General features: G+C 43.0%; 1 protein-coding gene and 1 long non-coding RNA gene across 6 annotated transcripts; both read right to left on the bottom strand.

Annotated features, from left to right (window-relative positions):
• Positions 1–1,078: 1,078 nt before the first annotated feature.
• Positions 1,079–27,625, bottom strand: LOC135387755 (haloacid dehalogenase-like hydrolase domain-containing 5). 4 transcript variants are annotated; one of them, XM_064616853.1, is made up of 11 exons: positions 27,439–27,625; positions 26,990–27,055; positions 20,604–20,819; positions 20,416–20,528; positions 20,274–20,364; positions 20,137–20,173; positions 19,904–20,078; positions 17,020–17,065; positions 16,822–16,964; positions 16,604–16,766; positions 1,079–1,696 (listed from the first exon to the last, which is right to left on the bottom strand). In XM_064616853.1, the coding sequence occupies exons 3-11, from the start codon at positions 20,802–20,804 to the stop codon at positions 1,487–1,489; spliced, it is 1,179 nt and encodes a 392-aa protein (XP_064472923.1). In that variant the 5' UTR covers positions 20,805–20,819; positions 26,990–27,055; positions 27,439–27,625; the 3' UTR covers positions 1,079–1,486. The 4 variants fall into 4 exon arrangements, with proteins under 4 accessions (XP_064472923.1, XP_064472924.1, XP_064472926.1 ...); XM_064616854.1 differs by lacking the exon at positions 26,990–27,055; XM_064616856.1 differs by lacking the exon at positions 26,990–27,055 and having other exon boundaries at positions 27,544–27,624.
• Positions 11,806–16,592, bottom strand: LOC135387756 (uncharacterized). 2 transcript variants are annotated; one of them, XR_010421250.1, is made up of 3 exons: positions 14,496–16,592; positions 12,773–14,439; positions 11,806–11,910 (listed from the first exon to the last, which is right to left on the bottom strand). It is a non-coding gene; the product is annotated as an uncharacterized LOC135387756 (long non-coding RNA). The 2 variants fall into 2 exon arrangements; XR_010421249.1 differs by having other exon boundaries at positions 12,773–16,592.
• Positions 27,626–27,754: the final 129 nt, after the last annotated feature.

Here is a 27,754-nt window from a genome sequence, read left to right on the forward strand (position 1 = left end):
CACCCCTTTCCCTTGGTCTATCTTGCCTCACAAGAACAAGTTTACTGACTACAAAAGAAGAAAGCATTTACGCACAAAAAGAAGAAACAGCACTGACCTCGAGAAATGGTTCGAGAATTCTTGTTGTGTCGTCTCTCTCCTTCCCCGTCTCGGGTTCCGCCTCTCTCATCATGCACCAGCTTGTCAGCGCCCTGTCACTTCTTTCGAGCACTGACCTCGACTGACCACGCATACATTATGACGTCATAGGCCGTCCTTCTCCTCGTTACCCCCACGGCAGGCGAGTCGAGAGTGAAAAAGCGCGGCTGTTTGTGTAAATCTTTTTCTTTTTCTGGGAACAAAACTGCATGCATCAAAACCTTGTGTTATTTGGCAAATTGATGCATATACTTTCATCAACTGCAAATATTTTGGATGGCCCTCTGTACTCCTTTAAAGGGGTTGAGAAACGACACAGATAGAGCTTTGTCTCTGTACGCCTCACTCCACGCACTTCGTACGCAAAGTCCCAAATCCTATTATTTTTTGTCCTCCAAAGTTTTAAAAATTTCCCATTTTCGAGGACCCCACCGACCGTGGTGCCAAGCAGGATTTGGTTGTAGAAACATGAAATACTGTTTATGTCATCTTACATATAGGAGGCTATGGCTGTACATATGTATTCACAAGCTTGGCTGCTGAGAGTGTTATTACAAATTGAAAGAAACACTGGATGCATGAAATGCCATTGGATGTCGCTTCATTACTTCTCGTCTTCCACACTATGCAGATGCAGCTTGTACCAAGAATACTTTCCCAACAACAACAAGGGGTGACAAAAAATGAAAATTCCAAAAAAGTCTGCTTGCAAAGTCTGCATGAACTGATAAATAAAGTAAAGGACATTGAACAACCATCAAGGGCCATGTGTGCATAATGATTCTGTATGACTAGGGCAAGAGGGCAAAAAGGACAAATGGGCAAAAAAAGGCAAATAAAGCAGCATATGTTCGTTAAATCAGATTATGCAGAGATAGACTAGGGGCTGCATTTTGTGAAATTGAAACAAGGACATGTTGTAGGAAAGCTAAAAATGAAGGTGGTTTGAAATGTTATTTGTTTATTAGGTATGGCAGATACGGAACTCCAAAGACCATGTGATCAAATGTCTACTAACACTCTTTCTAATGGCTCCAAATATTCAGTTTTCGGGGCTAGCATATTACAGCAGAAGTAATACAATAATCTCCTCACACCATCAAAGACAAATTTCTTGCAGGAGGAATTCAAAAGCACTGCATTAGAATTGTGGACTATTAATTTGTTGTATTGGCTTGAGTAAAGATGTCACAGTATATTTCAAGATTTTTCAATTTATAACACATAGCTACTGCTACGAAAAGGCTCTTCAGTTGGAAACTAGTATGTACAGAACAGAGCATTTTTTGCAATGTGTAGGAAATTTTTAAAATCCTAACAAGTTCAAAGGGAAACTAGAAGGAAGCCATCAAGAGAAGCCCTCACGGTCAAAGATGAGCTCAACTGCGGAGAGGACATTGTCTACACAGTAGGTGGGTTCTTTCAGTCCAACTTCGGCAGGAAGGAAATCACGTGGTGTATGGTCGCAGTCTGCATCATGCAGCTCCTTGCAGTACACGCCCGTGTGAACAAGGATCGAACTACAGCTAGTGGCACCACAGCCGCCAATGGTGTTAACCTACAAGATTAAAGGTAATAGTTAAGTGCATTTAAATAAACTGCATTCCAAGGAAAGATTAAGCGATTTCTCACTTCAAGACGTCTACATAAAAATTGGGCATAACAATTTTCAAGTTTTAATTAATTCAATCAAGTTGTTTATTTCCCATTCAGTGATGGGAAATAAACAATGTAATTGAATTAAAATGATGGTGATGGAGAAAATCAAAGAGATGGGTGGGGCCGGGGAAAGCCACAGAATGCAGCACACCAACCCCCCTGACTCCGGCAACGATTTTATTAATTATTACAAATCATTTCATTAATTGCATTAAATAAAAAAAATTCGGTTTAAAACTGGATTAAGTCAAGTAGTTAATTTAACCGCACACCAAACCGTAACACCACAATATTACATAACATTTCTTAAAGGGACGGTCGCATCCATAAACCCATCTATGAAAAAGCTACCACAGTGCCATCAGGCGACAATCAATGCGACTAATTTTAAGGTCTGAAAATGCCTAAATATTAAATAAGCAAATGTTACAGATCAGCGCTGCTTCTGCAGCTGCAGAGGGTCCGGCGTCAATGAGGTCAGTGTGACGTCACTCACAAACAGGAGGAGCGAGAGAGCATCAATCAAAGGAGAAACGTGCCGTCCGGACCCCCCCCCCCCCCCTTTTCACAAGGCCGTGCCCTGACTCGTGGTGTAGGGAATGAGACTTTTCGCCTCTTTTCAGAGAGGGAAGTTTGGCATACTCTCAAAATCAACAATGGCATACCATGGTCAGCGGTCAAAAAGGCATGAAATGACACCATAGTTTCAAAATCGGCTACAGCTGATGCGACCGTCCCTTTAAGTCGTAGCCAAGGATCAGAAAGACAAATGTTACGTTAAAAATACGACATATGGAAGTGGAATCTAATCAAGGAATGGTAATGATATCGGCAACGGAAGCAAATACCATGTTCGTCGAATACCCAAAACAAACGAAAAAGCTCAGCCGGTATTGAATTTCGCTACTCCTTATTAATGTTACGCAAGAATATGAGTGATCTTTGCTCTCTGTAGCGCACTTCATGAATACTGCACGAGCAACAGCGTGAGAAACAGAACGTGGGATCTTCAGCGTACATCCTTCACCTGGACACTTCAGCTTAGCAAGAATCGTTTTAGTAGAGGCTTCATCTTCACAAGCCTTTTGGGTGATTCCAGTTCAAACGTCTGAGGTTGTTGACTTGACCATCATGGATTTCGACAAAAATGTTTTGTAATGTTCCACTTTATGTGCACAGGACAAATGCAAAATATTTCCGTCTAAAGCTAACCACTTCTTCGCTAGGTGGTGCCAAACATCGCCAGAATGCGCACAACATCGCTGCGTTTGCACGTCTCTTCCGTGCGAATCCACCGACGGAATGGAAACATTTTAACGGGATTCACTTGGAGAAGGGTATGTCTATTTGAGAGCGCGTTTTTATCGCTTTTGGACCATAAAGAGCAAAGAGGAACAACGGTCGAAGTTACACAAAATCTGCAATACTGTAAAAGTGGAAGTTTTTGTGATGACTTAAAGGGACCATGAAATTATTTTCGCGAATTCCGCGTACTCTTCCGGAAACTGTTCTCATGATCCCTCACTATCATACACACAGACTTTTAACCTTATTCAGTGCACCGAGGAGCAGTTACCACGCAAAAACAGCAGGCCGTGACCACTGGATACATTCCTTCGAACCGGATTTATGTATCATCGTCCAGTGCTCTAAACCAATTGTGGACAGTGTTGTACATAGCACCATTACTAGTAGCGGAGCTACGGTATCCGATACTTTTTTCTGTAGCGGAATAGAGATCGTGCCACTTTTTTAAATTGGTAATGAAAGAACTACTTCCTTTACAAATTTGCTACTTTCCGAGCTCGGGTTTGCGACAAATCGACGACCTAACATCAAGCCTTCACACTCTGCTTACCTTTCAATAAACTGCCCAATGTCATGGTCCATTCTACGAAGACCGGGCAAAAAGCACGAAAGGAGGGCATGGAGGTCGTTATCTTAAAAAGAGGCTGGGCACTCTACATGTTTTCTATTTGGGATAAACCTTCTTGGAGATTCCGTGTATGGTGTTCCGTGTTCTGCAAACTGGGGTCATCCGTACTGCACTGTGCAGCCGTCCCCGCTAGCTATGAGTCGTCCTAGCTCACGTCCAATTTGAAAAGGCACGTCAAGGTACGTTTGCTAACTTCTCATTCCGGGCAAGCTCAGTTCTTTTTGTAACAAAGCTGTAGAGCTTTTAGAGGTAGGATTGCTCTGTGCTTTATTTGCTTTAAAGGAAGAGAAAAAGATACGCGGGATATCGACCAAAGCGGCTTCTAGTAAATCTGTACAAATGGTGACCAATGAGGAGACCTACGTGTCAGCTCCAAAAACTGTTATGCGTTGTTTTTCCTCTTAACGAATTCGTTACTAGGTATGGTTACTTATTTTTTCTTTCCTAAAAAGTAGCGCATGCAGTATTGCGTTACTTTTTAGGGTAACGGTAGCGGTATTCCACTACTTTTAGAAACGTATAACGATATCGGGATTTCTGTACTTTTTGCTCAGGTAGCGTGTATCGGTATTACGCTACCTTTATCAGGTAGTGGGTACAACACCGATTGTGGATGACCTGAATACCACAGCCCACGGGAGTACGTGGGTACATGGTTTCTGTTAGGAGAGCAACAACGTAGTATGTCTGCCACCAAAATCAGTAGAAATATGGCGAAACGCAAATTGTCAGCGACAGAGGGGATTATGCGACGCTCACAGCTTCTAGGAATCATTCCATACCCCCAAAAGGCCACAGACAGAGACATTTTCTGATGAAGAAATAGCTCATAGAAGAAAACGTGCTCAGGTAACCATGGTGACAATCAGCGGCTACATTACACTTCTGGTAGGATTCTGTGTCAACGATTAGATATGATCTTAGCTCCAGGTCAAATTAAAACATATTTCATGGCAAAGTTCGGAGGCTTGTTTGCAAATTTTGCAATTTGCTCACAAAAGGCAGTCCACAAATAGGCAACACCCTTCGTGTGTGATGTCTTTGCCAGTTCGCCTCGCAGGCGGGTCACAGCAGCTGCTCACGGCCATGGTTAATATAGAATATTTTCGCTATCTGAACAATTTTCGACTTCATATTTCATAGGATGAATGCTCTACAACAAAGGAAGAACATGGAAATTATCGTAGGCTTGTCAAATATCCTTTCATGGTCTCTAAGTTTTGCGAATTTCGAGATCAAACTTTCTTGCGAACTAAGGTTCGCGAAATATAGGTAGTGGGGATGAAAAAGTATGGGCGCTGGAGCAACAATTTGAGCTCGACAATGACAAAGACAAATCAGCTTACTTGACGACCTTTATCCTCACACTTTGTTCTTGTCATACATTTCTATAATTGAAGTGCCACTTTAACATCAGTAGTTTATTCGCACAGTGTATCATAACTTGCCATTAGATATATGTACTTACTTTCACAAAACGAGCACATATGTCATTGTGACAAGATCTGACTTCACGGTAAGCCTCTAAGCCAGCATGTATCTAGAGGCCGGCTAATTGCTTACTGTCGGAAGTGACATGATCCCCTGACCTGCTATGACTACCATGTTGAGATTCTACGCCTTCTGGCCAGTTTGCTTCTTCACTCTCTCTCTACTTAGGCATTCTTGAAAAAAAGAAAAAGAGAACTTGGACTTTTTATTTATTTGAACATACTGTTGGCACTACACTTGGGGACTGTTACAGGTGCAGTGGTTGTACAAGAAAGTCCCTAGGTTATGGTAAAATTCGGATGGGTTTTGCACGGAAAAGATTTCATTCGGCAGGCTGTTCCAGTCGTGAACCATTTTGGGGTAGAAAGGGAGTTAAAATATATCAGTTCTGGGGTGAAATTCCTTAAGGGCAAAGTCATGCTTATGCCTGGAAGGTCGGTTATCAAATAGTAATCTGGTAGATAAGAGCAGTGAGTTACTTAGTGATTGGTGTAGAAGCTTTAGTCTGGAAAATTTGAACAGTGGATCTATCCAAGGAAGGCTAGCCCTGCAACACAATGAGGATGCAGAGGTGCTCAGTCAAAAATCCCTGAAGATGAATCTGGCAGATCACCTTTGAATACTTTCAAGCTTCGTTTAGATAGTTACTGTATGTGGATCCCAGACAGTTCAACAACAACAACTTTATCTTTAGGATGAGGAATGGGGAGTTTCATCGCCAGAGGCGATACTCTACCCCATCATTGGTGGTGATGTGGGGAATGAAATAATGAGCCCCTTCACAATATATAAGGATCGAAGTCCTATTGTGTCCAAAAAGGTCAAATGAGCTCTGAGAGCAAAATGTTGGTGGGCTGAATTTGGCTAGAGATGAAGCAATTTTGATAGAGAGAAGGGGCGAGAGTCCAGCTGACTAAGAGACCCGGAGATTGCGGTTCGGGAAGGTTGTTAGTGAGACGACACTGTGCTGAGGTCACTGTAAACACAAACTGGGTTTATTCGGAGTGAAGGAGAAGAGTCAAACACACTCAAGAAGTACAACACCTTTAATCAAAGAAGTGCAAAAAAGTTTATGCTGAGAAACACAGATTCAAGAATGAATCTCACCAACGTGACAGCCTCAGGATTCCAGTATCACATCACACAGACAGTCTGTGCCGCTGTTGGTCCTCCTCTGTGGTTTTCTTCGCGGTCGTATACGTGTGTCTCGTTGTTCTTAGCTTCCTTATGGTGTCTGGTACCACGTCTAGGTTGCCACATGTCCTCTAGCCCTTCTTGTTCCATTCTAGCTCCTCCTCCTCCTACTCCACTTCCTACTTTTGCTTCTTCACCTTTTTTTTTTTTCATTACAATTTCTTCATCACACTCGCCACAACAACAAGAAAAAAAAAAAAAAAGGAACGGAGACTGGAGGGCGAATTCCTTGAACCCAACCACTTCCGATGTGTTGTCGTGTCCACTCGAGCAGATTTCGCTGCAGCCACACTCAAACCTCAATGAAACTCAACTCTAACTCAAGTCTCTTCCGAGCTCGGCATGCTGTCTCATTGAGCTTAAACTCACTTGCAGGCAGTTCTATCATGCTGACAAAACGCTATAGAAAATCACCACCGAAATCACTGTAAATGTTTGATCAGCTTCAGAAATTTATATCTGCTGTATGTATTCAGTCCTCAAATACAGAACCATAATGTCACTGAAAATGAAGCGAAAGCGCATCTATATCCGCACACAACACGTGTAAACACGCGTGCGAGGTGCGAGCAAGCGCCGACGACCCCAGATGGTCAGCGTTCTCACAGAGAATGCGTGAGGAATAAGAAATTTTCCGATCACCGGCGCGGGGGAGCATTCGGCAGGCCGCACCAAGCGAAGCAGAGAGAGCGATCGAGGGGCCGTGGTTGAACGTACGGTCTCCAGGTTGTTAAATATGATTCTATCCATGATACCAGCATGTTATTTCTTAAGAGGTGCTTCAGCTTGAAGAGCAATTTCGAATGTGATATTGAGTCGTACGCATTAGCAAAGTTGATAAAGATAATGTCAGTTCGGGAGTTGTAGTCTACAGTGAGCGCTAGGTTGTGAACAAGTTATGTAAGCTGTGTAACTGTGGACACAGCTCGCCTGAAATCATTTTGTTGATCACCAAATTTGTGATTGGATTCGAGATAACTATAATGATGTGTCCGTGCAGAAGATGTTCCATAATTTTGCACGATGTGCTAATACGTTAAATTAAGTGCAAAGTCGATAATTAAGCAAGACCAGATGACCTTCACTTTTGTGTATCGGGATAACCTTACTCAATGTCCAATCTGCTGGTACAGCATCAGTTGTGAGGGACTTTCGGATTATCATGTGAAGGCAGAAACCCACCAGTCTTCGTAACACCGAAATTGTTCGTTTGGTATCCCGTCTGAACCGGAGCTTTTTTTTACGCTGTACATAGAAGTAAAATGCAAGCAAGCTGGCATATACTTAATGTTGGAAACATGTCCCTGAGCTTGGGGGAAGGACAAAAGTCAAATCACTAAAATGAACAGCACAAGACAAGGCTTGTCTTTGCCTTAACAAGGCTTTGTTTGTTTTTGTCCTTTCCCCAAGCTCAGGGACATGTTGCCAACATCTTTTCTTTACACTGATGTATAGTAATAGATTGAGTGAGCACCTTCAGACGAGATGCTAGGGTTTTGTATTTGGCCCGACTCTGAACAGTAGAAACAGGGGTGTACTCCATTATCCTGAGTAAAAGCGCTGTGGAAGTCATGACTAAAGCAATTGGCAACAGCGTCTGGGTCCTCCACGACAGTGTCACCCAGCCTATGCATAGGGACATTCTTGCGTTTAGGAAGTATATGCCTCCAAAACTTTGCAGGATCGGTTTTAATAAATGTACACAGCGTATTATTAAAGAACAATTGTGCGTACTCACACAATTAGACTCTGTTATTATGTTTAATTTTTTTTACGGCAATCTGAAATTCTACATTTGAGGTGGATGATCCTTCGATTAAACCACAGATTGTATTTAGCATGTTGAGAATGCTTTGTGTGTGTTCCTTTGTGCTCCTTGTCTCAGGTTTTTGGTCGTTTTACCATAAATGGATATTCAACAAACCTACGACCATTTTCAATCTGTTCCTCTGTACTAAAGCATTTACCCTGTGGACCATGAAGTTGACAATCATCCAAATAGCGAAAATACTCTTCTTAACCACGGCCCTGAACGGTGGCAACTACGACCCGCCTGCGAGTCAAACTGGCTGTGACATCAAACACAGGGTATGTTGCTGATTGCCCGACGGTCTTTTGCAAGCGAACTGCAAAATTTGCAAGCAAGCTTCGTCATGAAATATGTTTTAATTTGACCTGGAGCTTCGATCGTACCTAATCACTAACATAGAAGCTTCCGGAAGTGTAAGGTAGTCGCTGATTGTCGGCACGTCGGAGCACATTCTCCTCTCTGAGTTTCTTCATCAGAAAATGTCTCTGTCGGTGGCCTTTCGGGAGCTGCCTACGGAACGATTCCTAGATGTTGTGTGCATCGCATAATAGAGAGTTTACACGATACGTTAGGCGTAGTACGACTTACGCTGTTACAGCGATAGCGTATGATAAACGAAAACTCTCTAATCTCTTCCTCCATCGCTGACAATTTGCATTTCACCTCATTTCTACAACGGTCCATCAATACTCTTTCTGGTCAGGAAACTCCGCTCGAATACAATAGATAAGGTCATCTATGGACAGTTGCTCCCACGTGGGGCGATCGCGTCGGTCAGCGGGAGTCACCCTCGCAGATCAGACAACGTTTCCATAGCGCTGCATGTTCCAGGGAAGATTTGATTGGCTGCTTTTTAAACTTCGTTTCCCCGGATTCAGAGTACAAATAATTAGTTCTCAAACCGGTTCATGAATTCAGTCAGCACATTTCAGTTCAGTGAATGTAAATTTGCAGATTTTCTACATAGATTGCAACTTTTGCTGTTGTCTTTTTCTGACATGGAAAATTTTAATTCTGCACTCACTCATGGCTCTCAATGAAGGTCGAGAAACATTTTAATGCATTTTGTTACACAATCACGCAAATTAGCGCTATATTGCAAGGCAATGACGGTTTCAGAAGTTATTGTGTGAGGGCGAAACTTTCCAAATGAGTGATTTTCTTGTTTTCCCCGTAGTGGTTTGTTGTAACTCGGACAGAGATAAAATTAAGATGTGATTCTATTTCGGCGCAGACAGATAAGACTTCAGAACTGCTTATATAAATCCTGTTTTGATTCGATTCGACTTTAATATACTGGCACAAGGATAACAGTACAGAAATCCTGTATTTTAATAATCTGAAAGTCATCTCTGGCAGTATGAGAGCCGGGAGATTCATCTGCTATAAATTGCATGGCTCTATCGTTTTTGGTGAAGAAATACACTTTTGTTTTTCGATGTGGTGCTGTGGCGCACACAACGTTGACAATAGCTGATCCCATTATACTATTATCCTCCTCTACCCTTCTTTAGGGAAGGCCGTTTGTCTTTTTTCTGAATCTTGCCTGTGTTGTGTTGCTGTCATAATTTCACTGCGCAATGTTGGCTATTAGTCCACGAGTGAAGTATCGAGTGCAGCAGTAGTGCTCACTGCGTTGCATGTGCTGGTGCGCGCATGAGAACAGGTCAGTCCATCAATGATTGCAAACTGTTTTTGCCACTGTGGATTTGTTGCCACAAGTTGCGCAAGTGTGGATGAAAACACCCTACAGGAGTCCGACCTCAAGGCGGAAGATATAGTTCCTGAAGCCGTGCATGATGTGCTCAAAGATTTTTTGGATGTTTGCTTCGCAGACTTCGTTGACGTAGACAGTTCCACAGCGGTTTGCAGTACTTTTATGGACGAGACGATAATTGTGCAGATCTCCATTGGAGACAAACCCGCATAGGATGGACCTGTGGGCAGCGACGCGGATGAGGAATGGGAGGAGTTCCCAGTGCGGCCGTTAAAAATAGAGGTGCACCGAACTTCGTGCACCTTTTCTTCAGCTTTGAGGAAGGTCAAGACCATAGATTGAGAAGTTACCCGTCAAAAAGAACTCGTTACAAGATAGGTTACCGTATGGAAAATGTATCTAAGTTAATAACGAAGTTCTTCAGCCTGAAATGTAACTCGCAGTTAATGAGTTACTTAAAAAAAAGGATGAGTTACTTCCAAGTTACTTCGGACACAAAATAGCATTACGCAGGTGGAGCGCGCGTTAGAGGATTACTATATGGTCCCTCAAAGGGACACGACCCTCGGTCCTACTTTTTTTTCAATTGGAGGCAGCGAACAAGTGTCCGTTCGTGGAACCCAGCACTCTCCTCCTGATTTGTTTCGGTTTCAGTCTGTCTACCAATGTCATGATGACGTTTCTCTGGTAGAGGTCTATTCGATCGCTTTACACCTTACTCCCTGTGGGAGCACAATGATTCAGCTTCATTTCAATGGCAGGGGTTCATACTTCCTGAATAAAATACTGTCATTGATTGAATATCACGTTTTATGGCAAAAAAATGCCATGAAGGAACCGGAGAGAAAGCAAGAAAATATGTGGACGTGAGTGAAAAGCGCGTTAAAAGTAACTTGAAACTTTACTCAAGTTACTTTGGCGAAGTTACCTGATAAAGGAACGAGTTCCTCTGAAAGTTACCACGGCGCAAAAGTACAGAGTTAGGTTACAAGTTACCAAAAAAAGAAACTTAGTTACAGTAACGAGTTACCTCGAACTCTGGTCAAGACTAAGCACTACGGCACGTACGTGCGAACAAAGCTTCACCGTGCTATGTTTTAACAGTCTAAGACAAAAGTCAATAACTGATTTATTTCACAAATAAATTTTTTTACTGTTCCTCATGAACTCGTAGCTGGGCGTGTCTCTGTTTCTTTGTCTTTCGTTAGTTCGAACTTTGTTTAATTCGAACTTTGTTCGCGTCCCCGCGGGATTCGAATTAACGAGCTTTTACTGTATATCATATTGTAGATAGCCAACCTTGCACATTCTGGGAAGGGATGTATGTATCTACTTAAGATACCAATAGCTCTAGCTCGTTCCTTTTAAAGGCAATGCACACGATCATTCTGTGATAATCTTTCTGAAGGATACTACATAGTATTTCTACTGTTTTTGTAGTTTGGATTGACTGGCCAGCATGAGTAATGACATTCCAACATAATTCAAACCGGGTTAGTAAATTAACAGGGTTGCATTTCTGCTTACTGAAGTATGGCCTAATAGCACTTTCCAATTATAGAAATTGACTGACAAGATTCAGATGTCAAATTCAGCAGGAAAACTATCAACACGTTGTAGATAGCCTCGGCATATCAGTCAGATCAGTTGCAGGACGTTCCAATAAGCAAACTATTTAAAATGATGGAATTAAGTTTTATTTCGGAGCGGATACTGCTTTCATAGCTTAGAAGGAAATTTTAGGATAGGCCAAAGGTGAACATTGTTCTGGTATCTGGTGACAAAGAAATAAGAGCTGGAAAGAGACAAGTAAGGGGAAATGCAGAAAATTTCTTGAGTCAGCTTTTCGCTTGAAATTAATGATGAAGACAAGTAAACTATATTTTTTAAACACTATACATGGTCATGAACAAGCTTTAGACTATGTAGTTTATGGTCCGCAGAAATTTTTAACGCATCGCAGATCTGAAAGGAAAATAAAAATAAATAGGTTAAAAGAGAAAAACATCACCCCTCCCGCTCCCCACTTCCGATTAAGCAAAAAAAAGTATATAAGCGGGTATGTAAATTAGTAAACGGGTATGTAAATTAGTAAACGGGTATCTAAATTAGCAAACAAGTATGTATTAGTGAACTATGTTTACTAAGTAGATTTGGCATTACATCTTTCGCCACAAGTTGTACCTAAGAAATGTTATTTTATTGATATCATGTTGAAAGATCTATCCTGTGAAAATTTTACGGTTCTTAGTGTTTGACGCAACACATGTCACACAGCAATCAACCTGAAGGAGCTCGACAAATCACGCCTATTGCACTACATCTCCAATAAAGCAGAGAGCAAATATTTTGTGTTTATTACCGTATGCAATTTCATCGCTGTTTTGTAGCAAAGAAAAAATACTTTGATTCACCTCTTGCCAAGTTCCGGCTCCCCATCCATGAAGAATATAGTCATCATCAAATGCTACGCACTCGAATCAGTCTCTTTGATCTGTGTAGATCATTCTTCCATATGAATGGAATGCAAAGATTGTAGCAAACTTCAAGGATATTTCAAAAAAGAACCTCTGTTTATGCTCGCAAAAGGTAAGCACAAAATAAAAATAAAATAAAAAGGAACAAGTGCACAGTCCCAAATACAAGCAGAAACACTATGCAAGCTATACGCGCAGGCACCAGCAGACACGAAAATCTCTCCCCCAAACGACCGATGCGCTGCCAAGTGTTGCCGGGCCTGCTAGGCGAACTTTTGAGCAGAGTTTCGTGACCAGAAAGAGTATTCAGGGACCGTCTTTCTACTGATTTCGACAGCAGATATACTTACACTCCATTTCTTGTCCAAACCGAAACCATGCGCCTATGTGGTCCCGTGGTGTGTGTGCTCCCGGTCGTCCACAATTGTCTGAGAGGACTGGATGACGTAAGCCCGCGTCGAAGGGAGGCGGTCACGCCCCGCTATTTTTGCATGGTAACTGTGCCACCGGTGCACTGAATACGATTAAAAGTCAATGTGTTTATGATGATGAGTGATCGTGAGAACCATTTCCGGCAGAGTACTCGGGATTCGCAAAAATTAGTTCATGGTCCCTTTAAGACACCAACTGGACAATCAGTTTCACACAATGTTGACACAATAGTCCAAAACAAAATGCGCCAAATTCCTTCATCACGCAGCAACTAAAAAAGATTGCTTGCTCTCTGATTGAGCAATGCTAAGTAACCCATATATACGAGGGTGGTTCCATAAGTTTCCGGCCCGACCAACATTTAATAGTCATAGAGACGAAACAAGTGTATCACTTTTCGACATAGTCACCCTTAACTTCGATGCACTTTTGACACCTTTCAACCAGCATTCTTATACCCTTGAAAAAATAGTCCGAAGTTTTGTCCGCAAAATGCTGGAAAACTGCCTCTTGCACCTCACTATCATTTTGAAATCTCCGTCCTCTGAGATCAGTCTTCAAGTTTGAGAACAGGAAGTAGTCACTCGGTGCCAAGTCTCGACTGTAGGGTGGGTGGAGGATTTCTTCGAAGCCGCACTCCTTCAGTGCAGCCTTGGCAACAGAAGCCATGTGGGCAGGGACATTGTCCTGGAGCAACAGGACACCTCGACTCAACCTGCCGCACCTCTTTTCCTTGATGACATCTCGCAGTCAGTGCAGGAGTGAAGCATAATAAGTCGCATTCACTGTGGTGTTCCTCTCTTTGAAGTCGATGAGGAGGATCCCGTGACAATCCCAAAATATTGTTGCCATGATCTTTTTTGTGGATTGTGTGACCTTGGCTTTTCTTGGGGGTGCTTCTCCTGGTTTGTGCGATTCCATCGACTCCGTTTTCGAAAGGGGATCATAGTAGAGCACCATAGTCTCATCCCCTGTGACAATTGACTTCAATATTTCTTCTTCGTTCTCTTGACAGAGCTCCAAAAACTCTGGCACAGACGACGCGCTGTTGCTTTTGAACTGACGACAGAAGTCGTGGCACCCATCTAGAACTGACCTTTTTCATGTGAAGGCCATCGCCGATGATGCGAAAAATGGTTCTTTTGGAAAGCCCCAGCCTTTCTGAGATTTTCTTCACCTTCAGACTCCTGTCGCTCAGCACTTCCTCCTCGACAAGAGACAAATTTTCTTGTGTCACCACTTCCACTGGACGACCATCGCGTGGATCATCTTCAATGGACGCTCGCTCCAGTTGAAACTGCTTAGCCCAGTCTTTTACCGTTGTGTACGACGGAGAAGCTTCCCTGAACACGTTGTCCAGTCGCGCTTTAATTTCTTTAGGCAAAAGTCCCTCTTTTGTCAAGAATTTTATCACAGCGTGGTACTCGATTTTTTCCATTTTAACTGAAGAGTGCACCCTGGCTGTTTGAAATGCCACTCACCAACCGACAAAAGCATGGAGAGGGTTGAGGGCGGTGCTCCGGCCCTCCAACAGATGGCGCCACGCGTCCTTAATCGCATTTTCAAATTCACGCGCATTTTCTACCTCGGAGTTTGGAGTTTGGAGTTTGGAGTTTTCTGGCGCAAGGATATATTTTCTACCTCGGGCCGGACACTTACGGAACCACCCTCGTATATGTTTTATATCGTCTTAGGTTCTGTGTTGTGTCATCTATATCAGAAACAGGCTACCCCAAAGCCAGCGTGTGGGACTCGCGTAGTTCCTCCATGGCTCAATGCAGCCAACGGGCACGAATGAGTTCGACACCCCTGGTTTATACGATTTGACATGCATATATTTCTTTCTGTAAATGATTTTCGCACATATTGTGATGTGGGCTGGACTCAATGCTTCCTACACACGACGTGTGTAATTACAGGGCTCCAACTCCCGAGATATAGTCGACCTTATATAGATGACACCATATGCCCATTTCCTCGCAGTTGACTCCTGCCGTTTCGCTTTAGTGCTCAGCCCATCGGTTCACCACTGCCTAACGATGATGGTTGACAGAATTCTGACATTGCCCCTCTGCTTATCATCTCATGAAGCTCCTTGTAACCCACCAAAAAAAGAAAAGGTCCACATTCCCCCACTGCATAAATCCCTTGGCTGACATTGTTATAATGATGTTGAACAGGTAACAACACATGTGCAAGTGCACAAAGAAACCTTCTGTATATGCTCAAATTCACATTGCCCATGCAGACATGCTGGATTCTGAAAGTGAGCAGCACATTATGCAGGATGCAGACATGTTTCTACAGATTTTCCGGAATATGCACAATGTCATTTAGAAGTCAAATTACTTGTAGTTGTGTGAACGCGCTATGTAGACTATAGCAGTGCTTAAGCAACATCCAGAGACTCGACAGTGGTGTGCACATGCAACTCTATAAGAGCTGTTTCATTACCAGAAATGGTAATGGAAAGGAAATTGTAAGGCTGGTATCAGAAACAGAATTTAAAATACCAGAGCAACGAACAAGGAAACTAACAAAAATACCTCAGTTACCCTTCTTTGAATCTAATAGAGGCAGGGTTTTTCCCAGCTCCCCCAAAGCCTAAATTTTCTTATTGATATACAGATATATATATATATATGTTTACAATTCAAGCCTGCCACAATCCCAGCTGTGGACGGCCACAGCTGAGATGGTGGCACGCTTGAATTGTAAACATATGCCTCACGTGCAGCCATGGAGCATTCGCTCGTTTTTATATTTGCACATATATATATATATATACATACATACATATACGTACTGCTAAGCATATGAGAATACATAGCAGTAGCCAAGTGATATGGGTTTCAATACGGGTTTTTTAACAACTACCAAGAGCAAAAGTGACAAAAGTTATTGGAGTCGTTATTGCAATGCCCTACTCAGATAAAGGAAAGTGAGATCCCGGGCAGCTTCAGATCATAGGAATAGTTCAAATGCCCTAGTTAAAGGGACTATCGCATCTGCGAACGTATGTATGAGACGGATACGGTAATGTTTGTCACCGGTTCACAGTCAACTTGGTCAAGTTTCTGTTCCAAATTCTGCTTATATATTAAATAAACAAGTTTTAAAGATTTGCACTCCCTCTGCAGCTAACACCACAATGACGGAAGCCAAGCATACAAATGGAAGCGCAGCGCAGGCGATTTTCTCCGAGATTGTCTGCTTGGTGTTCACATCGCAGTATACAAAGTGAAAAATAACCTTGGTAAATACGCCTACTTTCGCTCAACAGTGTGAGTTCTAACGTGACCATGTTGCGCGGAACGCAGTGTTATTCCCCTGGTTGCACGAACACACCCGACACTAACCAGAAAGACCATTCCGCAAGCCGATCACAGAGCAGACGCCTTCCTCTAATATTCTGGTTTACCCGCCCAACTGCCGATTGGTGGCCAACGCTACCAAGGCTAGCCTTTTCCAGGTGACGTTTCCAGAAAGGGAATCCCGGAATACTCACAATATGCGTCGTCTGCTCTTGCCATATGTTACATCAAACTTCACAGGAACAACGCCACCAATTCAAGTCTGATTTTCAGCGTTATAATCAGTGATGAACGTGGAGCAAAATGGCACTACAGTTTTGGAATTGAGTGTGATGGATGCGATAGCCCCCAGAAGTGAAGTGGAAACACAATATTGTGCAATATCTTTTAACTCTAGATGGATGAACTTAAATAACACAGCTTCTAAGGCCTAACCTCTGGAATCGACGTGGCACACTTGTTGGCGTCCGACTTGAGCGCCTGTTGCAAGGCGTTGGAGCCGGCCGCCAGGATGGCTTTTGTGGCGTCTGCTTTGCGGCGCCGTTGCAGGTAACGGTTGTAGAGGTTTGCTCCATAGATATCCGTATTAATATTGTCCCTGAAAGAACCCTGCTAGTCAAGATGCATGTCAGTGTCATTTACTTGTGCCTTACCCGATTGCAAAAAGGTGCCTGACAGGATGTTTGATGCCAAGACGCTGGGCCTCTTCTTGAACGCAGGATTCTGCATGCAGATAAGTAACCTCGCTCGGCTTGCCAATTAGTGCAGTGTAGATCATGTCTTTGCCGGTTATTTTCTGCGAGGGATGCTCACTATGACAATGAGTCAAAACACTGTATTCTAAGATTTACCTTGTAGAGGTTTTCTAAGCAAAGAAGAAAGGCGCCATGGCCAAACCTGAAGGAGAACAATTTATACCAGTCTTGGGAAAAGTTACTTTAAAAAGTAGCTAAGCTACAGTTACTACATGAAAAAAGTAACTATGTTACAGGTACAGTTGCTCAGTAAAAATAGTAAAGTTGCCACTCCTCCTCGTCCGGTAATGCTTCACTCAAAGTGTATTTTTAATCATGTGCTGCTGTATATTTATTCCTTGTAGCAGGGCAACAACATACACTAGCACTGCGCTCTCCTGTAGCATCTGTGTCACTTCCAAAAAAACCATTGCTAAAAAACAAGAAAAAGTACCCTCCCAATTTTTTTATATGTTGAAGTGGACAACGTCACTATCATTTTAGCGTTGACAAAATGCTTGTATCGTGTTGGCCACAAATTTTTTCAGCTAGCAATACAGCGAACAAATCAAATTCTGCATAATTTACCATGCTTTCTTTTTTTTTTTTTATTATATATCCTGATATTTTTTTTTCCACACATTCACCAAATGAATAGCTCCATGTCTACCAAATTTTATGCCCATATGTTCAGGCAGTGACTCAGTAAGAGATACAAAACATATCACAAAAATGTGGATTTCTAGGCCTATAGTATGGTACAAAAGGCACATGAACATGAGAATTTCTTCATACAGAATGAACAACCAATCCTTTCGACAACTCTGACATTTACAAACCTAAAATACCTTTAGCCGTTTCTCCAGGAGAAGCAGTCAAATGCACCTCACTTTTAGGCGAATCCCACGTGTCTAGCGTTACCTAACATGAAAATGCCTCTGAATTCACCAAAAATATTTTGTGGGCGATGGTTTCTCTACAGTGTCAACCAGTAAAAACAAAATTAAAAGATCCAAGGTGGACGATCTACGCGACTGGATCGCTTCATGTGGAAGGACTGGTATACAGTCAAACCTCGATTTATGAAACTTCAATTTATAAATTCCGTCGTTTTATGAACAGAAGCAGGAGGAACCAAACTTTTTACATGCATTTTCCCTTCATTTCATGAACCCTGATATCCAAATAATGAATGAGATTTCTGGGAACCAACTAGGCGTTGCCCAGCATTTTTGCCCTCAATTTATGAATGGATCGTTCCGAGGTCAACATAAATCTTCACAGGGATGATTTTGTGGTCTTATGAATGATGCCGTAACGGACGAAACTTTTTCCAGATATTGCACACTGGGCTTTTAAACCCTCAAAAATCCAAACACCAAACGGTTTTTCCGGGGATGCATTAGGGCGACCAAGTGTTCCTGACCTCAGTTCATGAATAAGGTGTCCGCATTCACCCAGAGGTTAATAAACGCAGACCAGCAGCAACACTATGGGGTCAGAAGAACTTCAGAGCATACCATTGACATGGTCCTCGACTGCGTCAGCTGTCGTGCGAAGTGTACAAGGGTGGCTCACCCGTTCAGTGAACGGAATGTCTGGGAAGAATATACGGTGTCAATGAGGGCCGCAGCTATCACTTTTCCTCGTGGTCTCGAAATGGAAGATTCGCGAGCCCGAAAGGAGCGAGCAGGCCTTACACAGACCCTAAACAGTTTAGCAATGCATAATAACCAGAGTGCGAATGCGCTAACGTTTCTTTGTAGGATTGATACAGGTATGGTCAAAAGCAAAATTACACAATATATTGCATTATAAACACAATCCCAACTCACAAATACCGTTTCATCTGCTCGATAGTACTCAATGGAATTTTCGACTTATGAATCCCTTGATTTATGAACAATTTTTCGGAGAACCAAGGGTGTTCATAAATCGAGGGTTGACTGTAGTAGCATCGTAGTGCACTTTCACGTCAACATTGTGGACAAGACAGAGGCAGCTGCAAAAGATCATGTGTAGTGAAATTGCACAATAGCAATAGAGACGCGTTGGGATTTTATGCCAACCATTTGATGCTGACACATCCAGCTCGCCATCATGCTAATCTAGGGTTGTCACCTTTCGTAGTGGAAAATACTGGCTGAGGGAGAGGAGGTGGAATAGAGAGAAAGGAGGAAAGGCTCACGGGAAAGGGAAGTGGGTGAGGGGTGGGACAGCACACACAGAAAATGAGAGAGAGAGAGAAAGAGCTCAAGATAATACGAGGAATCATATGTTCCTGTGTGTAATAATAATAATAATGAATAACTAAGGAAAGAACTTGTGACTTGCGGAGTTGGGTCTATGCTCCAGATTTATTCAAGCTGTAGTGGAATGTTGAAGGGGAAACCCCGCAAAAGCCCATATGAATGGTCTTGAGCCACAAATACCGGCAAAAAGCTGCCGGTATCACCTTCCTACCGGCAACCGGCAGAGCGAGCAAATAACTGGCCGTGCAAGTATAATACCGGCCTTGTGGCAACCCTATGCGAACCTGCAAAGTGGTTTGTATACCAAAAGCAGGAGCAGAGCGTAACGAGTGTGCATCATTGATGAGTGATTTCGTTTACTCGCACTATCACAATGCTGGTACAGAATATGGAGACATCGAACAGGTTACTTCCCAAGCGCAATCTGCTGGAAACAATCGGAACTGTGTAGGCCAGACTGATTCCCATGTGAAGAAAGGACGTCGGGCTCGCTAAAGATGCAAAAATTAACCTCATAACCCTGGGTTGTGGGAAATGTGTGACCCCTTTTTTGTCTCTGTGTGGTTTGAGTATGATGTTGTGAAAATAAACTCTAAAGCTGTGTTTGAGACATTGTGCGTGTATGTCACTCCTTGTCCCTCGTCTCCAGGTTTTGCTAGCATGAATGCTTTCTCCATGCTTGCAACCAAGTTACTTGCCAAGAACGACTTGTACTATGACAATGAAATCCCTATGTGCTCGAAGCCTACCTTGGTAGGCAAGCCTCCGCCATCCACTGTAGATCCATGTTACATGCTAGGACAGGAATATGAGGATGTGAAACAAGTTGAGGTGCTGCCCATGGCTGTCCACTGGTCATCAAGACATCAATGATGAGCTGGAGGCTGGTTTCCCACCTGACGGGCTCGCCAAATAAAACAACGGCTGTAGGTAAAGAAGTACTACTTTTAGAACATGTCCACTTTCTTCTTTTATTTTTTACCTTCTACTTTTGGAAAGAACCTTTCATATGGAGATGGCTACAAAGACAAGGCATTTGTAAGCACCATAAAAATGACTCAGTTTTCTTACTGGTTTAATGAAACATGTATTGCCGCTTTATATACAGACAGTTCTTACCTCAGTTTGTCGTCTTTTATGATCAACAGCATCTAAGAGAGGAAAATGAGCCCGCAAGTTGTCTATCGTTGATACCTTCAGAAAACCTAGGCTGCAAGGAAAAACCACTTACAAACAATTACAACTCCCTCTTGTCACTAACCCGTGCGCTATGTCCACAATTGGGCCTTGTCCAGATATCAAGCAATGCTTGTCGTGAAACTGCTGAAACATACGGAGTGGGCTATGCGACATCACAACCTGATGTTCACTTATCTGGAAGAGGATCACCTTGGTTATAATGCAGGTGTGTAACCATAATCAATGAGTGTCTGCCAGAGAGAGGGTCACCTTAATGCCCAGCCACTGTGACAGCTGGAGGGCCTTATCTTGTCTGCGAGAGTTGCCTGCATTAGTGACAAACACTGTGGGAACACGGAATCTTCCATGACGGTCTACCAACTTCTGGAAGGCTGTTACAGCGTGCGATATTACTTTTCGACCACGCACAATGACACCGTCGATGTCAAGCAGCAATCCAAAGTGGGCCATTGCCTGTCTGTTGTGCTGTTTGAGTTGATAACAAAAAGAAGTGACAAAATGTGTGAAAGTCAAGAATGAGTGCACTGACAAACACAATATTAAGGTATTGTTTAAACGGGGCTTGCAGAGGGCATCGGAGGGTGGGGGCAAGGCCAGTGGGCTCAGGCTGTGGAGGACCCCCTGCTAGGCATAGAGTTCGGAGATCAGATAGGGTGCCTGACAGTCTCTAACAAGTCACCAAAGTGCTAAGTTGGGGTAGTTGGTGTGACATTACTAGTTTAGGCTACCAAGGGGGACGTCGGACAAAGTAGGACAACCACTCTAATAAGTTATTCTTACATTATTTGCATGTTTACCAGCATGAATCTTGATTAGTACAGGAGGTAACATTTTTTAATTGAGAAGAATTTGTTACTTGGCATGAATACATTTACTAGCATCACTACCCCTGAGGCACAAAATGCATTCCAAACCTCAAGAGAGCTATATCTCATTCAGATCATGTGAATCAGAGCTAAAGTCTGGCCATTGCCTGAATGAATGCAGTAAGGTCACTTTAAGGTAACTTCAAAAAGCGATAAATACCCAGTACTGGGTAAAAAAGGACAAAGGACAGAACACGTAAAAGGCACATGACCACTGCACTGAAATGCACTCATCCGTGCAGTCATCATATGTCTTAACTTGTTCTGTCCTTTGTTCATTTTTACCTTGCACTAGGGTTATATCACTTTTAAATGGATTACCAACCTGCAAAGATCTTAAAATTGTTCAAGGCAAAGCTGTTTCAGGCAAGGCATGTTTCAGGAAAATCTGCACTGCATCTAGTTTTTATTTTTCAGACTTTCTTTTATTCATTTGTTACTTTTGGATATGGAACATTCTTGATGTGCCAGTCCCCCGAACTTCAGCTTGCCACCCACCCCACCCTGTGATGAGGAGCTTACGACACGCCTGAAGGCTTTGAGGCAATAGTGAAGATAAAATGCTGTGTTTTCATCCTAATTAATGCAGCATAGTTCCAAGCCCTGTGCGCAGATCTAATACTGAAAGAGCATAGGAAGGAATGGGATATACAGGAGAAGATAAAATGCATCATGAAAACATTCAATGAATGGAATTTCCTTGCTTGTTTTAGAAGTTGTAGCACCACTGCTGGTTTCATAAGGGAATGGCCTTACTGCGCCATTCATAATGGCCAATACTGCGCATGGGGGTCAGTGTGAATGGAGGAGAGCCAAGTTTTCACAAAAATTTGAACTCTGGTATGACCTACCCATCTTACTGTATAATATAACATATGCTGATGCATACATTGTCCCTTCCCACAGTTACAATAAGAAAGCTCAGAATATACGATACATAGAGAGAAAGTCGGAAATATTAAAGTTTAGCGGTTTATATAAATATAATATTTTATGCAGGGTTCTCCCCACGCTGGGCTTGGGCAGCAGTGGACCTGGCACACACCACTCAGTCTGATCACCCATCTCTGGCGCTGACCCGCCCACCACTGCTTTCTGTCATGTTTCCCACCAGACGTCGGTCATACTGACATTGCCGGTGATATTGCGCCTTCGGCGCGTGCCCGCACGGAGACCAGGTCCGGTGAAGGAGGATGGGGGCCCTTCCCACCATGTCTATCGTTTTACGCTATCGTCTGCCTTGGTTGCTCGAATGAAAGATGACGCCGATTGCAAGACGACCACCCTAAAAATGATCACAAAAAATAAGAAAAAAAAGACAACACTCAAGTTTCATCTATGTCGGAATCACCGCTGTTATCCTTGTCTGAGTCATCCTACAGCAAGTCGTCTTCAGTCCCATCCATCGCATTCGAGATTTCTTGCACTACAGGTGCTAAGATGTTCTCAGGGATTGCCCTCCACATGTCCAAAATTCATGTGACTACTTGGCTCAGAGAGGCACGCTTCAGACGTCCAGTAGGAGTTAGCTCCTTCTCGATGTTAGCTTGCTGTCCACTCTTTGGCCCACCGAAGGTATTCCTCATGCTGGAACAGTTGAAGATTTCTATCCGTTATCCAAGTCGTCTTCGTACGTTTGCCTCGGAAACTCCAAAACGCTGCCCAGCTTGAACATTGTTGTTAGTGGTTTCAGCTGCTCCAATCACTTTCCATTCGAATGCGGCAGAATAGTAAACACTCTTTGGGACCATCATGAAAGGCACGTGGAAAAACGAAGTGCAACTAGCACCGAACCACCGAACCAAAAGACACGACTCACGAGACACAGCTGACAAGTGAGGGGTTAAATAAGTCATGTGGGCTCGCCTTTCGCTCTCTCCCTTTTGTATGGCATTTGCGTTCTCCCTCGTGTGGTGGGAGGTATGGTTTCAATTGCAAGACAATGTGAAACACTTCCCATACGACAAGGTGGCGGAGAAGTGGGCCAAGTTAAAAAAAACTAAGAGATTGGAAGTCAAACCATACTGCGAGTGTGGCAATAAATATTTCAACTGGCAAGACCATGCGTAATCCCCGTGCCCCCCCCCCCCTTCGTCGGCAGATGTCCACCTCTTAAAATTTTCCAGGGACAACCCTGATTTTATGCAAACATCACTTTTCAACCGAATTCAAAGGTGTTGCGACACTTTCTCTGATGTGTTGAAGCATAATATATATGCATTGTACTCATTATGAGAACACCGTGGAAAAAAGAATTTTTCCTCTCGCTAGATTGGTTCAGAAAATAGGCGCAGCCACAAAACGACGGCCCACGGTGTGACCTCAAGGACCTCTCTCCCCCATTTGGCTTGGGAGACACGCGTCTTCCCTCGCTGCTACTATGTGACGTAACCAAACGTAACGTCTTCGGGGCCGTTTTTCTCTGTACCTGCTCACGTCATGGACCTCAAAACTTGAATATGGGATGATGTCGAGTGATAGAATAGTTTTTCGTATTTATCTGGGAAAGCTGGAAACCAACTGTCACAACACCTTTAAGATATGGTATGTTAAGATCTGGTACACAATATAAAATCACCTTTTTTAAAACAGAATACTGGAAGTGTAATAGGAATTATATTGCTCCCTGGGAGTTTAACCAAGTATCTGTTCAACTAAAAGCATTGAAATCTGTGCGAAACATGAAAAAAAAAAAACGTGACTGTTGAACTCGTTATGACGCTCCTAGCCTTAAAATTTATGTTCGCAATCATCCGTTTTTGCAAGTTTTCAATTGTTTGTGAATTATGTTATTAGTAGCGGTAGTAGTAGCAGGTTAAGTTATTAGTAGCAGTTTATTTGTGTATTATGTTACTAGTTAGTTTGTATGTTAATAGCAGATTAGTTTGTTGTACTATAGACTAGTCAGTAGTGGTCTGAAATGTCTTTAGTTATGCAAGAATCTGGCAAAAATTAGTGAAGTGTGGAGCTGTTGTCTGCAACCTGAAAACAAGCCAATTGGCTTAAGCAGGCGTTATTGCATTATAAACATATGTTGAGAAAATAAAATATTATCATTATACAATAAATTGTGACATACAGTAGATAATTCATTTATTATATCACTGCTTTAAAAAATACTAATTAATTTGTGTCATCTTACTGGTGCCATTGATGCCAAGTCAAATTTTTAAAAAATGGTGATTTCAACAGGGGAGTCAGCTTCTGCCATAATGTTGGGGTACTCATCACATTTGAAGACCATTTACTATGTTCTATTTTCTGTCTTTATTTTGCAGAAGCGCAGATATTGTACTGTGTAGAAATTATGACAGGCTATAAGTGATTTCCATGAGGATTAAAGGATTATTTATTGAAAAAGAGAGTTCGCAAAGGGGGTTTGTTTGGGTCAGGCATCTTAGGGGCCCTCCACCTCGAACATCTGGGAAAAAATTAACAAAAGGTACCACAACTGTGCAATAACCTGTTGCATTTGTCTTCCTTCTGAGCCCTGCTGACTGAGAAGGCTGCGATTAGGGGGTCCTTACACGGCTGGCATCCGGGTCATTACCGAATTGCCCCGTCTCCCATCATTCTCATCACCGCCTTTTACAAAGACCGATCAGCGTGGCAGCTTGCTTAAACCCATACATGCTTGCTGGATGATCTAGGATTACGAAGAACTGGAATAAAGGGATTGCGACATCCACGTGGGATTCGTGAAGGCGGGACTCTCTCCACTTGCAGCGGGGAAGAACGGAACACTGTGTAAGGAAACGCAGTGCATGCAATAGCGTAAGAAACCGCATACATAAGTTTCCTCTGCGTTATGGGTTGAACTTATTACATATTTCGTTCGCATATTTTTCTGTCATTGGTTAGAATATTTCGCGGAACTTTAAATTCGGAAAAAAAAGAAGAGCTCACGAATTTTGCAAAAATTAGTTCCTCACAAAAATTACTACTTATACAGTATATGTTCAACAAGTTCATATGGAATCACCTTGCGGACCTGCAGCTAATTTCCATCTAGAAATCTGGGCTAGCTGGATCAAACAGACATAACAGAAACCTGCATGAAATGCACAGCATTAACTTTGTGTGGGTTTGAACAATCCATCACCATTGCAGCAGAACTAAATATTTGTGGATCACTAACATAGTGTAATCCCAACATGGCAATAAACAGCATTAGAAGTAACACTGAACACAGTAGTTGAAGTTAGAGCCCTGCACGGGCCCGGGCCCCCGACCCGTGGGCTGGGCCAAGCTTGTTATTGGCTGTGTGCTTCGGGCCAGGCCGGGGCCGACAAAATACGCAAACATCGCGGGCAGGGCCGGACCGACAAAAGACGCCAGCGTGGCGGGCCGCTTATTTTTTTGCTCCGGAGCAGAACCGGTACCGGACAGTTTATGATAGAACCGGAACGAAAAACGTTTCGGTTCGACACCCTGGGAGGACTATTAGTTCATATCATCATGTGCTTGCGTCATTCCTGTGCATCGTATTTGCAAAAACAAGCAAGGAACACTGCATTATGCGCATGATTCGACCCTCTTTAACATTCTCAAAGCCACTTTATATTGCTCCTGACTCCTCACGTATTACACAAAAACACGTTCGCAAAGCTTGGCGAGAGGGGTAAGGATTGGGAGGAGTTTGTCGCCGGCATCCTCTACATCCACAAAAACTTGGTAGTGTAACGGTACCGTGTGCATCCTGGATTTAATTTGGTCTCGTGTTGTTGTGGTGTCAAACCGACAGTTCTTGTAACGGTAACACGCTTGCCCGTGTGCGTCCTGGATTTAATTTGGTCTCGTGTTGTTGTGGTGTCAAACCGACAGTTCTTGTATGTCTGTGGCCGTGTCTTTTCTTCCTACAAATTTACTTATAATAGCGAATTCGGGTGGTCATTTCGTAGCAACACGGCCGAGCGCTCGGAAATTGCTAGGTCGGCGACCAAGCTGGATCACGTGACCGTTGCCACCCGAACATGATTGCTAGGAATCTAGCGGTTTTAGGTACTTGGATCACGCTAGGGGCGTCGCGGTCGCCCGTCTTCGAGTTCTGTCATCTGCTAAACCACGTGATTTCAACATGCGGGCCAATGAGGGCACTCGCCATCGTTGCAGTGCGGATGTGATGACACCGGATACAGTTGAGCAATCTGCGGCTTGATCTTTTTGAGACTGGGCAAAAAAAGTGCTAGCTGGCAAATTCCGAGCGCTCGAAAAGCGCCACGCGAACATGCGAGATTGCTTCATTTTGACCAAGCGAACATGACTGCTCGAGATCTGGCAAAAAAAGTTACTACGAAATGACCACCCGAATCCCCCATAAATTTGTGTGATAAGCGCTACAAACGCGTACGTCACATCTGGAAATGCTAGGCCAAAATCTACGCGCTAAGTCACCGGGCCAGGCTCTATTCACGGGGCCATTGGGCCGGGCCCAGAAAAGTCAGCCCGTGCAGGGCTCTAGTTGAAGTTGCAGACTGAGTAATAGTCAACATAGCTCAAACTGGATGGATATTTGGATGGATGGATTGTTGGTGCACCCCAGGACACAGTTCAATTCCAATGTTACAGGATTCTTCTAGCTAGAAAGCCAGGGGGCTCATGCATGTATGCTGACACTTCTGTTTGACCATAGGATCACACGCGTGCCAGGATACCTTTTGTTTCCTATTAACTTTCTTCAAACTCATTTCCATCAGGAAATCCTCACAATAACGTATTAAACATACAAACGACGTTTTCTTTGAATTCCATACATCAAACAAATCTCACCTATGCGTAGCTTAACCGTGCTTGTGACAATCTGCTCAAAAGCTCTGTGTAGAGAAAAGGCGCTCGCTGGAAAAATAGAAAAGTTCCTTAGAACAGAAAAAAAAAGGGCAACGCATTTCATGTGGCAATACAGAGCCCGCGTAAAGACCGTCGTTTCTGTGCTCATTTGAATACTAACACAAATCAAAATCGAGACTACTGAGTTTATGTTTCGTTTCGTTTGCGGTTATGAAGCAATAAGGAAAAACGAAATAGAACAGCTAATGAAAAAATTAGGCAACTATTAAGCGTTCCCCAATACTCGCAGGGTATGTGTACTATATGCTTCTGAAGTAAACGCAGTAGACGTATGTATGCATTCATACGAACATGTATATCCGAAAATGCCAGTAGCAGCTGAAAGAGACACGTCATATAGGGTTGGGGGTATACGTCCTTACTTGACTCACTTAGAAATCTTGTAGTGTAGTACCGTGGTAATGAAACATCCAATGCACAATTCAGGAACTGATAATGATGTTTCCTGTAACTAAGCCACAATTTCAGGAGCTTACAGAAACACCATGGCGAGTCCAGTGCCAGTGGCAAGCCAACCCAAGGCCCAAGGTTACCAGAATAAGGATAGAAAAATACAGAAGGAGGTGTGTCGGATGTAAACCAATCACAAACTGCAATGCTCCAATAGTGTGACGTCAATACTTTTGCGACCCAATATGCCTGTCGTCGTGACGTCAAGGACGTCAAGAATGTAATATAAAATCCTTT

This window comes from Ornithodoros turicata, chromosome 3 (genome assembly GCF_037126465.1).
Source record: "Ornithodoros turicata isolate Travis chromosome 3, ASM3712646v1, whole genome shotgun sequence".
In the NCBI taxonomy this organism is placed as follows: domain Eukaryota; kingdom Metazoa; phylum Arthropoda; class Arachnida; order Ixodida; family Argasidae; genus Ornithodoros; species Ornithodoros turicata.